The sequence below is a fragment of the Salarias fasciatus genome (genome assembly GCF_902148845.1).
Source record: "Salarias fasciatus chromosome 7 unlocalized genomic scaffold, fSalaFa1.1 super_scaffold_4, whole genome shotgun sequence".
Classification (NCBI taxonomy): domain Eukaryota; kingdom Metazoa; phylum Chordata; class Actinopteri; order Blenniiformes; family Blenniidae; genus Salarias; species Salarias fasciatus.
The window spans coordinates 13,830,999-13,844,827 of record NW_021941229.1 but is presented as its reverse complement, the minus strand read 5'-3'; the positions used below and the strand labels follow the sequence as shown (position 1 = coordinate 13,844,827).

Below are 13,829 nucleotides of genomic sequence, written 5' to 3'. Positions count from 1 at the left end.
ATGTCTGAGAAGTCTCCGCAGAATCTGGAGTGCCAGAGCATGCCCTACGACTTCAGCATGCCCAGCACCTCCAGCCAGGCTCTGGGTCAGGAGGCCGGCGCGCATTTCCAGCTGCCTCACGGTGGTCTAACAGACCCGAGTTCTCTCTACAGCAAGGCCTCCTACAACCTGCCGTCGGCACCTGCGCAGGCCTTCTTTCCGTTCCCACACGTTCCTGGCGACTACAGAGCAGCCGACACGCAGGGTGGTGACTTTGGCCAACCCAAACACTGGTATCCATTCGCTGCGCCCGAGTACACGGGCCAGATCCCCGGCGCGGCGGCGGCCGCCCAGCCCACCAACCCGAGCCCCCCGATAGGCGAAACCCGGGAGCAGATCGGCTTACAAGAGGTGAAGAGCGAGAGGAACGACGACGATGAATACTCAACCGAGATGAGGGCTCTGCACGCCTACCAGAGCCAGCAGACCCCCGCCGCCATGCCCCACGGAGTCTTCTACCCTTCGCCCTGGAACCCGCCCTTCTGGCCCAGCATCACCCACATGCCCGCGGCCGCCGCCGATAACCAGAGCCCCTCGACGTCCTCGTCTTCCCCGTCCATGTCTCCTTCACCCCCGAACAACAGCAACGGGCTGCCGGGAGCGGCGTTCAGCGCTGCGGGCGGCTCCCAGGCCGCCGCCGGCCCCCAGCCGCAGAACCCTGCGGGCCCCAGCAGGAGCAGCGGCTCCTCCAGCGGCGCCTGCAGCGACTCCGATGAGGTCCGTTTCTACTTGGTTTTTAAGGGATAATTTTCATGGCCGTCTTTTAAATGTCTTTTATATGTTGAAACCGTTTGTCTTACAGGAGGCTATTACCAGCGAGGAGCTGGAGCAGTTTGCCAAACAGCTCAAACACAAGCGCATCACTCTGGGTTTCACTCAGGCCGACGTGGGCCTGGCGCTGGGTAACCTGTACGGTGAGTTCTATGCTACACACGGCAGCTTGTCTCTACCAGTAACAACGTTTTTAAGTTTTTCTCCCAAGAGTTACTTGATAGAAGGTCATTGTTGCGTCTTCCCGTGAGAGAAACGTCACAAGTTCTGAACTTGAATGATCAATGCATTTTGTTTGGTGCCTTCAGGTAAGATGTTCAGCCAGACCACCATCTGCCGCTTCGAGGCCCTGCAGCTGAGCTTCAAGAATATGTGCAAACTCAAGCCTCTGCTGCAGAGATGGCTCAACGATGCCGAGAACTCGGAAAACCCTCAAGACGTGAGTTTGCTACCATTATTTCCCCCCTCATTGCATGGATGGGTTGCCAGGTTTTTCTTTTTTGAAGTAACCGCTGGGCAGGACACGACCTTGTACTGGTTAATGCGCCAACAGCACCACCTGGTGGCAGGAAACTGATATAGCAATGATGGTGATATACAGATGGGGACAAATACATGGTTCGTGGGCAAAAACGAACAAACTCGATGTAATTAGAGAGATGTCCCTAAAGAGAAAATTAAATTTAACTTTCACTGAAACAAACGGAGTTGTACAAGATTGCATTAAATGGTTATACTTTTACTGGTCCATCTCACTCAATTTGAAATGGGGCTGTTGAGTTAAGATGGGTTTGATACCATGATAGTGACATTTCAGACATGATTGGGAAATAAATGTGTTCAATGATTCAGCTCTGTAGAAATGTCCATATATTGGAGTTTTGGGCTTTTCCTCATATCTACATGTCATGTGCCTGTTTCCTCAGATGTACAAGATTGAGCGTCCACATCCTGAGACGAGGAAGAGGAAACGGAGGACCTGCCTGGAGGGGCCGGTGCGCTCTGCTCTCGAGTCTTACTTTTTCAAGTCTCCCAAGCCCAACACTCAGCAGCTCACACACATCTCTGGCGACCTGGGCCTGCAACGAGATGTAAGCTCAAACTTTTCATTGATGCCATTTTAAAATCTACGTATAATCACTTACATTTCTCAATAACAGTTGCCTTTGACAGGTTGTGCGTGTGTGGTTCTGCAACCGCAGACAGAAGGGAAAGCGTTTGGCCTTGCCTGTGAAGGAGGAGGAGGAGGAGGCGGCGGCCTTGGAGCAGGGATACCCCCTCTATATGTGCCCTGACATCTTGAAGCACACGGGAGGGTATCTATAGACCCCTCTGGTTAGTAGTGCCAACCAAAGTCGGCTTGCCTTCCTAAGGCTCCATCCAACCCAGAGTCAAGTTTAAAACTGTTTTCTTGTGATGATTGACTAATCAACTGTCTTACCTCACTACTTTGACTTAATTTTTTTTTTTTTACATTGAATGTGCCTTCCTCTTGTATCTTTGTGTGTGTAATCATTTAATTGACAGTTGCTCGTGAAGATGTTCTGCTGTTGCGAAGTACTGTCCAGTTTGGGTTATGAGTGGGGTTGTAAATGCTTACAGGGTCTAAGAGCCATTGTGATGTGCCACATCCTGGATGGGTAATCTGTGGTGTGTGAACAAGAGGAAAAATCTGGGTTATCAAGGGAATGGCAATGTGAGGGATACCTCCTTAAACAGTATTCATTTTTTGACAATATTTGTGCAATACTTCTGTATGTCTTGTCTGAATAGAGAAGCTATAGTTTGTCTAAACTGTCACTGAAATTAGAAAATGCTCTTTTCGGATGCAACTTCCCAATGACTTTGCACAGTGCTCGTATTTTAAACATCTTTTGGAAAAAAAAAAAATCCTGTTGTGTGAAACCCAGATTTGTTTTGCCCTGTGGTTGTTTGCCGTTAACTTTTTAGCATTATTGGTGTTGTGGGATTTAAAAATACTGAAAATGTGACATTTGTTTTTACATGAAGCTTTGTACATAAATGTTGGTACCTCCTGATTTGATTTGGACTGGATTACTGTTACAACTGACTTGAAAATTCACTGTAAGTGTGCAATCCTGTTGATTGTTTTCAAAGTGACTTCAGTGAGAGTGGAAATGGATTAATATATTGATGTTTGAAAATGTGAGGTCCATGATGCAAGAGCCAAATTAAAAAAAGGAACAAAATTAATTGTACGAACTGTCTTTCTAAAAGGTGCATCTGTCGGTGTGAACCAATGTTTATTCAGATTGGACGGAAGTGAGGGCTGTTGGCCACCAGGTGACCACATTGCATTTTCTCAGATGGATGATGCAGCCAGTTCAAAAGTGAAATGCTTAAGTCTTACTTAAATTTACTTAACCTCACCTGAGAATTTGGTTCAAAGGTCCTCTCATAAGTTTGATATGAACCTTAAATTCCCTAAGACTTCCTGGTCAAACGCAGCGGATAATGCCTGTCAGATATTCACTTTCACATATGCAGAGAGATTCCCTGTATTTTTTTTTTTACATAAACAATTTCTGACCAGTTTGCACATTGGAGTTTGACACTCTTCCCCTTTTAATGTACATATTGTAATAGCTTCATTTGGTGAGATTCTGACTCGGCATTTGAACTGATTGGCTCTTCTCAGTCTACAAAATTAGAGAACAGCCTTATTCCTACATGTTCAGGGGCAGTAGAGCTTAGTTGAATCTAGATCAATTTTTACATTTGAATTCTTACATGTTGTATAAAGGCATTGCAATCAGGTGCAACAAAGCTTGTGGGGGTTGCAGGTTTAAATCTCACTGCGGAAAAGTGAACACTACAGCTCTGTGGCACTAATACCCTGCCATCTCCAGACTCTTTTCTTCCGCCAACAACTAACTCACCTATGACATTTAACACTTAAAAGATCAACTGGATCCACCAGCGACTGACAACTCCCATCCCTCGCAGTTCTCCTTGTTTTTCTCACCTCTCTCACCCAACCACTTCCAAGTTTCCACCTCCCTCAGTTGCTGACATGAGATCTCATCCTGAAATCCAAACCTGCCAGCTTCACCCAGTGCCAAGAGCTCAAGTGAAATCATACATCTCCTTCTCACCTCTGTCGTCCCAGTTCTAAAGAGAACGAGCTTTGACCCAAGTAAGCTTTATTCCATTTTTCATATCTGACAAATTTCTGGACAAAACGGTCATCTCAAATCCACATTTACCTCTCCCTCAACAAGCTCCAAGAACAGTTTCAGTCTGGTTTCAATTGTCATTACAAAAACATCACAATTAATAGACTTCAATACTAACACTGTTACTACATTAGTGGAAACCAACGTTTTCTCCTTTGATTAAAAAGTGAGACATACAAATGGATCTTTTCTTTTTTAGAAAATAAAATGCCAATCAAGAAGCATTTCAGAAACATCCATTCCTTACCTCTTCTGTTTAGGTCTTGAACATTGTACACAACAAATTGCATGAATATGTTTGTGTTTATTTGACACAACCACACAACAGCAGCTCTGATTTTCTGTGAACCCAACCTAACTGCATGGTAGTTTAGTGTGCAGACTCAACAACTTTGTGTAACTCAGCAGGAAGTACAACATACTGAAAGATAGAGAGATAGCAGGAGTCAGTTCTAAAATGTTAAGAATAACAAGAGTACAAACTCAGCCGCTGTTCTTGATACAGTAAGAAGTTGTGACAATGTCATGTGAATTTATACATGATTCCATAAAAAAAATAACTACATTCAGATTGCTTCACGTTTTAAATAGTGTAGTGATTACTACAGTACCACAAACAGTAATATGGTCATTGTGTGTGCACGTGTCAAGAGCGCAGATGAACTGACAGCGCCACTTGTAAAAGGTCAGGCGCTATCAGCGTTGACCCAGGCCTGCAGGTCTGAGTAAACCTTCTGCTCAGGTAAACGGTTGTACTGTGGGCAGATCTTGCACAGTCTTTCCCTCCAGTCTGTGTGTAATTTCACACTCCACTTCAGTTTCCAGTTAAAATAGTCCGAGTAGTGTTTCTTGTCCTCGGCCAGACTTTGTAAGTACTTTCCCAATTCCCTCACTGATGGGAATTGGTCGACGTGGATGAAGGAGTTGGGTGGAGCCACGGCTTGATAATCGCTCAGTTGTGGACCCAGTACAACAGGCACGGCCCTGCCGAGGTAAGCATTCTTCCACAGCTTCTCTGTGATATAATCTTTGCTGAGTGAATTCTCAAAAGCCAAATAAAAGTAGCAGCGAGAGATTGTAGGCAACAGGTCTTCAGAGGGGAGGGGCTTCTTTGTCCAGCGCCCATAAACTTTCACATCGACTGTGGCTTTAAGTTCTTGGTACACTTTACTTCTTTTGTGGTACCTGTTGTAGTTACTGACCACCCAACAGACCAAAGTGCTCTTATTCAGAGGGGCCTCTTCAGTCAGCTGGCCGTCAGCCTCTTTTGGTAGCAGCTCGCCGTAGGGTATTGGGATATCTGCATCCCTCCTGTAGCTCATCGTCATGTTAAACATATGTGCAAAACGCCTCAAATCCCCATTATGAACGGGTGCCTCCAGGGACATCCAGGCCCACCTCTGACCCCGTGGTCGCGGAGAGTCAACAGGCAGCTTCTGATGGCCGCTCCTCAGCTCTCGGTTGTGGAATACCACCACATCGGCAGAGGACAAAAAGGAGCGTTGGTCCACCAGCCGACAGCGAGGGATGCGGCAGAGATCCCAGCACACGTCACCCTCCAGGCTGAGCGGCGTATTGAACGGCCAGTGCCACAGCAGGATGGTCACCGTTGTTCTGTTGCCGCTGCAGTTGCTCTTGCAGGTACCAATGGGATTGACAGGCGGCAGACCGTCGAAGCTTCTCAGCCATCCATTGAAAAGACACAGTGGTAAAATGCAGAGGAAGCAGAGGAAGGAGAGCTGGAGCCGCCTCTTCATTGGACCCGATAAAACCATTCGGCTGAAGGCCTGTCAGAAAAAAAAAATGTTATATGAGATTTTTTTTTTTTTTTTTTTTTTTTGCAGCAGTCATTTGAAAGAATAAATCACAAGCAGAACCCATTGCTATTTGTCAAATAAAATTCATAATGCCCCTTATATTTGATCTACAGCAATATCGTGATACTTGACTGCATTACAATAAGCACTGGTAGAAACTTTTAAAGAACTCCTTTGTTAAAGAGGATTTCATAATCATTTAAGATTAGGTCTCATTTTGATTGTTGAAAATGAAAAAAACAAAATTAGCCACCCAGATGATAAAGTTAGCACAAATACAGTGATTGTTTTATATATATACGGAGTGTAAAACATGCAACCCCTTGATCTCAAACAAGACTATCAGATATTTTGCCCACAGGATATCGCACTGATTTAGTAAGACTGCACCGATAACTACAAAATCTGAACTGAAACACAGTGTTGCAGTGACAACTAAGTGACAACGGATAACTGCGTCAGAGCCAAAGTATGAGGATGAGTTCATGAAAACAGGCACAGTCATACCCAGACTGGAGAGACACACTGACAATGAGCAGAACCCTCCAGAGGCAGGGAGGGGAAAACACATACACAGAAAAGCCCACTTATAATGACCCAGGGTCATGACAATGATCAAAATTCAGTATCCCCATGAGATTATGCTGAGGTCTTACCTGTTTGAACATTTTGTAGATTTAATCTTAAACTGCTGCCAAATGCGCCTCTCCTCCTCGGGATTGCACCTCAGCAAATGCGTTTCCACATCGGATCGGATTTCTTGTTCTCAATTTGCATTCGATGCTTGCCCTTTTAATTTACATATTGTACGAGCTTCATTTGGTTAGATTCTGATTCAGTATTTGAACCGATTGGCTGTTCTCAGGTCTGGTTTATCTCAGTCTACAAATTCTTTCCGAACAGCCTCATTTCTACATGTTAAGGCAGTAGAGCTTAGTTGAGTCTCAATCAGGGGTCTCCAACCCTGCTCCTGGAGAGCCCCTATCCAGCATGTTTTAGTTCTCTCCCTGCTTCAACACACCTGAATGTAATCATTCTCTAATCACCAAGCACAGAGCACAGCCCAGTAACAAGCCTGTTGATGCCAGCAGGTGTGGGAAAGAAGGAAAACATGATGGATAGGGGCTCTCCAGGAACAGGGTTGGAGACCCCTGGTCTAGATCTTACTTTTTACATTTTAATTCTAACATGTTCTGTAAAGACATTGCAATCAGGTGCAACAAAGCTTGTGAGGGTTGCAGGTTTAAAACAACACTGTGGACAGGTTAACACTACAGCTCTGTGGCCACTGCGCTGCAACAGTCCACTGCTCCGAGTATTTAGTTAATTTTGACTATGAATAGTTGGTTAAAAGCTTAAATGCAGAAAAATAATTTTTCCAAGTGGATCAAAAAATATTCAAGTCTGTGACACCTTAAAAATGAAGATGGCAGGAAAATAAAAGCAAACATCACTTCAGATTTTATTTGAGAAAATCTTTTGACACTGCAGCAAGTGTAAACTTCGAAAATGAAATGCTCCGGTGAGAACTGAAACATTTCACCTGTCACTGCACCAGTATGGACTGACACAACAACCATGGTGACTGCTCATCACCTACTCAAGCCCAACCAGGACTTTAATCATGAATTCTCCACCTTTATCTCATATCTGCTCACATTTCCCCCCAATATAATCCTGTTTGGGGGCCGAAACATTCATGTGGACAACAAAAAATCACTCACAGAGAATTCCCCACCTGATCCTGCCAGATACCTGGATGGGACTCCGTGTGGGAAAACCAGGAAGCCTGAGTTAATACAGTGAGACTGTTGGTGGTGGTCCGAGGAGCCTGTGGTGCAGTTTAGCAGCCTCACTTCCATCAGACTACCCCTGGGCAGCTGTGGCTACATGTGTAGCTTACCGCCATCAAATGTGGAGTGAATGAATCATGCAAATGTAAAGCAGCTTCGAGCGCCCTGGAAAGTGCTATATAAAACCAATGCATTTTTTATAAATTCACATCATGCTAGAGCAGTTTTGGATTAAAACAATACACCAACACTCTCACAAAAAAATGTTCTGGACTTGGTTTGCTGCTGTGGTGCCACTCATGTAACTGCTCACCTATTAATCTCCTAATTTCCAACCACATGTTAATCTCCATGACAATTCTGTCATTATAAATACTCTCCTAATGCTCCTCACACTCTGCTGGACTCATATGAGCCACTAACAACCAAAACTGTCTCTTTTCACCCACTGTGTCGCCTGTATGCTTTTCCAATGCCAAAGGGCCCCAAGTGGAAAGACGACAACACTAATCTGACTGTTCATAAACAGATATATCAGAACCATATTCTGCTGCTGAAGCACTTTCTATCAATACTATTCAGAAACAAACCAGTGTAGGAATTGGGAACATCGGCTTTGTTCTCACTTGTCACTAATACCCTGCCATCTCCAGACTCTTTTCTTCGGCCAACAACTGTAACTCACCTATGAAATTGTACACTTAAAAGATAGACCGGATCCACCAGCGACTGACAACTCCCATCAGTCGCAGTTCTCCTTCTTGTTTTTCTCGCCTCTCTCACCCAACCACTTCCAAGTTTCCACCTCCTTCTGTTGCTGACATATCAGATCTCGTCCTGAAATCCACACCTGCCAGCTTCACCCAGTGAAAAGAGCTCAAGTGAAGTCATTCGTCTACTCCCAGTCATAAAGAAAACTATCTTTGACCCCAATCAGCTTTATTCAATTTTTCATTTCTGAAAAGGTTTCTGGACAAAACGGTCATCTCAAATCCACTCTTACCTCTCCCTCAACAAGCTCCAAGAACAGTTTCAGTCTGGTTTCAATTCTCATTACAAAAACATCACGATTAATAGATTCAATACTAACACTGTTACTGCATTAGTGGAAACCCACATTTTCTCCTCTGATTAAAAAGTGAGACATACAAATGGATCTTCTTTTTTTTTTTTTTTTAGAAAAGAAAATGTAAATCAAGAAGAGTTTAAGAAAGAAGCAACCATTCATTATCTTCATGATCTTTTCTTTTACTTCTTGAACATTGTACACAACAAAATTACATAAATATATTTGTGTTTATTTGACACAACCACACAACAGCAGCTCTGTGAACCCAACCTAACTGCATGGTAGTTTAGTGTGCAGACTCAACAACTTTGTGTAACTCAGCAGGAAGTACAACATACTAAAAGATAGAGAGATAGCAGGAGTCAGTTCTAAAATGTTAAGAATAACAAGAGTACAAACTCAGTCGCTGTTCTTGATACAGTAAGAAGTTGTGACAATGTCATGTGAATTTATACATGATTCCATAAAAAAATAACTACATTTAGATTGCTTCACGTTTTAAATAGTGTAGTGATTACTACAGTACCACAAACAGTAATATGGTCATCGTGTGTGCACGTGTCAAGAGCGCAGGTGAACTGACAGCGCCACTTGTAAAAGGTCAGGCGCTATCAGCGTTGACCCAGGCCTGCAGGTCTGAGTAAACCTTCTGCTCAGGTAAACGGTTGTACTGTGGGCAGATCTTGCACAGTCTTTCCCTCCAGTCTGTGTGTAATTTCACACTCCACTTCAGTTTCCAGTTAAAATAGTCCGAGTAGTGTTTCTTGTCCTCGGCCAGACTTTGTAAGTACTTTCCCAATTCCCTCACTGATGGGAATTGGTCGACGTGGATGAAGGAGTTGGGTGGAGCCACGGCTTGATAATCGCTCAGTTGTGGACCCAGTACAACAGGCACGGCCCTGCCGAGGTAAGCATTCTTCCACAGCTTCTCTGTGATATAATCTTTGCTGAGTGAATTCTCAAAAGCCAAATAAAAGTAGCAGCGAGAGATTGTAGGCAACAGGTCTTCAGAGGGGAGGGGCTTCTTTGTCCAGCGCCCATAAACTTTCACATCGACTGTGGCTTTAAGTTCTTTGTAGACTTTGCTCCTTTTCTGGTACCTGTTGTAGTTACTGACCACCCAACAGACCAGGGTGGTCTTATTCAGAGGGACATCTTCAGTCAGCTGGCCGTCAGCCTCTTTTGGTAGCAGCTCGCCGTAGGGTATTGGGATATCTGCATCCCTCCTGTAGCTCATCGTCATGTTAAACATATGTGCAAAACGCCTCAAATCCCCATTATGAACGGGTGCCTCCAGGGACATCCAGGCCCACCTCTGACCCTGTGGTCGCGGAGAGTCAACAGGCAGCTTCTGATGGCCGCTCATCAGCTCTCGGTTGTGGAATACCACCACATCGGCAGAGGACAAAAAGGAGCGTTGGTCCACCAGCCGACAGCGAGGGATGTGGTAGAGATCCCAGCACACGTCACCCTCCAGGCTGAGCGGCGTATTGAACGGCCGGTGCCACAGCAGGATGGTCACCGTTGTTTTGTTGCTGCTGCAGTTGCTCCTGCAGGTACTGATGGGATTGACAGGCGGCGGACCGTTGAAGCTTCTCTGCCATCCATTGAAAAGACACAGCAGTAAAACGCAGAGGAAGCAGAGGGAGAGCAGGATCCGCCTCTTCATGGGACCCGATAAAGCCATTCGACTGAAGGTCTGTCAGAAAAAAAAAAAAAAAATGTTATATGAGATTTTTGCAGTCTTTTTTCAGCAGCAGTCATTCGAAAGAATAACTCAAAACCAGAACCCATTGTTTGTAGTCAAACAAAAACTCATAATACCCCTTATATTTGATCTACAGCAATATAGTGACACTTGGTTGCGTTACAAATAAGCACTGGTAGAAAGTTTTAAAGAAGTCCTTTGTTAAAGAGGATTTCATAATAATCAAGATTATGTCTCATTATAATTGTAGAAAATAAAAAAAAAAAAATGGCCACTCAGATGACAAATATAAAAGTTAACACAAATTCAGTGATTGTTTTAAAACATATACGGGGTGTAAAACATGCGACCCCTTGATCTCAACCAAGGCTATCAGATGGTCAATGAATATAACTGAAATTCACATTTTGTCCACAGGATATCGCACTGATTTAGTAAGACCGCACTGAGAACTACAAAATGTGAAATGAAACACAGTGTTGCAGTGACAACTAAGCACCAACGGATAACTGTGTCAGAGCCACAGTATGAGGATGAGTTCATGAAGACGTGCACAGTCATACCCAGACTGGAGAGACACACTGACAATGAGCAGAACCCTCCAGAGGCAGGGAGGGGAAAACACATACACAGAAAAGCCCAGTTATAATGACCCAGGGTCATGACAATGATCAAAATTCGGTATCCCAATGAGATTATGCCGAGGTCTTACCTGTTTGAACATTTTTAGATTTAATCTTAAACTGCTGCCAAGTCCGCTTCTCCTCCTCGGGATTGCATCTAAACAAATTAATGACCAGACCACCAGGCGTAGACTGCCCTTCTGACATATCGGGCACTGCTGGTGTCTACTGGGGGCTGATCAGCGCTCACACTGATCTATTGTCAAGTTATATGTTTGACTGGCCATTCAGCGCAGCCTATTGGTTAACGCAGTCGACGGATGGGCAGGGCGAACAGAGTCATTAACACACGGCAAGGTGAGCCGAGGCTCGGTAAAGAATCCGACAACATCAAGGAAACACAAAAGGGTGACTTTGTGCTCACTACTTTAAAGATACACTGTTATCAAAATTTCAGGGTGTGGCAGTGATCGCACTCATGTTATGAGACAAAGGACTCACCATCAGTTACTGGAACTCTGTGTGGGCGTCCAGGGGTGAAGGGGATTTAGAAAACAGACTGACTCTTTCGTCCTTGGCATGTTTCAAGACAAACGTGTGGGAGGCATCCATAGTCCTAAACAGCAACAAAAGCGTCACATAATAAAGCACTCACCTATTTTCACTCTTTTAACTTCAGTACTTGTTGGGAAATAAGTTTCACTACACTATAGATGTTCTCCAGATGAAAGCCCATTATGAAACTGCAAGCATGTACAAACTGTGAGATTTTGCAACAAAAATGAGAAGTCATGACACCATATGATGCCACTTTGTAAGAAAAGAGGAAAAAGACTTCTAACTGAGCCAGCAAGAGCTAAATATGTTGCACAATTAAAGTGAGAGACACGTGTGACCGGGTGACTGAGGATTATCTCTCAACTGTTAGGGCCCCAGTGCTCTGTCTCTGCTGCTCTTCCTCCAAGTCTCCGGCTGGGCGGAGCCTGCAATCACCGAGCTGGCTCCAACTGGGAGAAATTCCCCAGTCAAGCCAGCAAGCCGAGTTCAGAGCTCTTTCTCTGCCGCTCTGCATGGCGGCTGCTTGGCTATGCCGCTGCTCTGCCTTGCTGCTGGCCTGCCTGACTGCTGCCCAGCCGTTCTGCTGCAGGTTTCTGCTCTACTCCTTCAGCTGACCGTGCTACCCTTGGTATTCTTTTGCTTGATTTCACACTGACAACACATTACATATTACTCACTAACACTATGCACCTGCACACACCACTGATCCCCACTACCACACCGTAGTTGTATGATTTTCTTTAATAAATAATCATTTGCCAATTGAAAACTCACTGCATTTCCTCCTTTGTTGCGATTTACGGAGCCGGTTGTAACACAACTAAATAGTACAAAATACACAGCATAGCCTAAAAAAACTAAAGGCAAGTTCCAAAGAAAGGAACAGAAGTTTTAAATATAATATCAGTAAAAATAACATACATTTAAACTGTACCAACATTTGTGGGAAAAAAACAAACATAAAAACTGTACATTAAATAACATTTGATAAATTCTGATGAAAGAAAGGTGAGTGACTTGTGGTTCCTTTAATTTTAAGTTAATCTCAAATGGGACATTTGCTCTCAGGATGGAATGACAAACATGCAGAGACATGTACTTTTCTGCTTCAAACACAATACTAGTCTTTATCTTAGGAGTTCTTTTACAAATGTCCGAGGCCGTCTTTCCTGGCATTTGAAAAAAAAAAAAAAAGTGAAATGAAACCAAACATGGACATAGAACAGTTGATATCTGAAAAGGAAACTGCAGAAGGAAACACTGCAGAATGAAACAGATTAAGTGATTATGTGGTTGCACCAATACTTTTATTGAGTTTTTTGTTTTGCAAGTAACTCACATTTTTTGCAAATGTTGTCAACATGAACTACAATGTCTGAAAGAAGGATGCCCAAAGAAACATCATGCAACATTAAAAAGGTGCAATTGTACCTGTAAGTAGAGAATGAGTGTCATCTGCCAATGGATAACATGATGCGAAAAACATTGAGTTCTTTTCTTTTTGAGTGATTGTAGACTATATAATAAAGAAGCATTTCTGATACACTCTGACACACATATGATCATCATAAAAGTCGAAGCAGAAATCTGAACAGGATGTGGTAAAAGATTTATGCTCTGTATTTTTCTGAGTGTTTTTTCCTGAGTGCCAGTGTCATTGCTCAAAGTTCCAGCATTCGTACACACAGAGTACACACATTGTCTTAGAAAAAAAAACACATTAAAAGACAAAAAAACACACAATCAACCTTCACTAACCTGCTCAGGAGCTGGCTGTTCGTGGTCTGTCCTTTGTGGGGGTTGCTGACTGGAACAGAAACTTGCATTTTCTATAAAGGAAAGTAAAAACCCAAACACGTGTGGTCCCTTAAAAAGATTAGATGAATTTGTTTACAGCTCACCATTGTTCACCACGCAACCTAACGTTACCGTCCCTTCAGTCCTCATGGTAACTCGTCCCCAAAGAGAAGCATGTGTTCACATGATGTTTACTACGCTGGTGCAGTGATGGAGAAAGAGGAAGTGCTGAAAGTGACTTCTAGTGCCAAAAAAGGGTATAGGTGTTAGACAGCATGCAAAGGTGGGCCATGATCAGTTTTTATAGAAGTTCCAGTAACCTGCTGCTTATGAGGTTTGTCATCCTGTGAATGACCTCAATAAACTGACGAACTGTATGCATAAATAATCTGAAAGAAACCTGCTGAAGAGAAAACTGCCTCTTTATTCCTTACTTGATTAGTTTCTGGTGTTTTTG

General features: G+C 43.7%; 3 protein-coding genes across 3 annotated transcripts; 1 reads left to right on the top strand and 2 right to left on the bottom strand.

The window, feature by feature from the left end:
• On the top strand, positions 1-2,136 carry pou5f3 (POU domain, class 5, transcription factor 3). Its single transcript, XM_030085620.1, has 5 exons — positions 1-756; positions 842-953; positions 1,119-1,249; positions 1,737-1,901; positions 1,984-2,136. Exons 1-5 carry the CDS (start codon positions 1-3, stop codon positions 2,134-2,136), a joined length of 1,317 nt encoding a protein of 438 aa, XP_029941480.1.
• Positions 2,137-4,130: 1,994 nt separating this feature from the next.
• LOC115383088 (alpha-(1,3)-fucosyltransferase 7-like) lies at positions 4,131-6,549 on the bottom strand. Its single transcript, XM_030085124.1, has 2 exons — positions 6,481-6,549; positions 4,131-5,794 (listed from the first exon to the last, which is right to left on the bottom strand). The coding sequence occupies exons 1-2, from the start codon at positions 6,490-6,492 to the stop codon at positions 4,694-4,696; spliced, it is 1,113 nt and encodes a 370-aa protein (XP_029940984.1). The 5' UTR covers positions 6,493-6,549; the 3' UTR covers positions 4,131-4,693.
• Positions 6,550-8,859: 2,310 nt separating this feature from the next.
• On the bottom strand, positions 8,860-13,551 carry LOC115383059 (alpha-(1,3)-fucosyltransferase 7-like). Its single transcript, XM_030085083.1, has 3 exons — positions 13,334-13,551; positions 11,519-11,633; positions 8,860-10,385 (listed from the first exon to the last, which is right to left on the bottom strand). Exons 2-3 carry the CDS (start codon positions 11,519-11,521, stop codon positions 9,288-9,290), a joined length of 1,101 nt encoding a protein of 366 aa, XP_029940943.1. The 5' UTR covers positions 11,522-11,633; positions 13,334-13,551; the 3' UTR covers positions 8,860-9,287.
• Between the last annotated feature and the right edge of the window lie 278 nt (positions 13,552-13,829).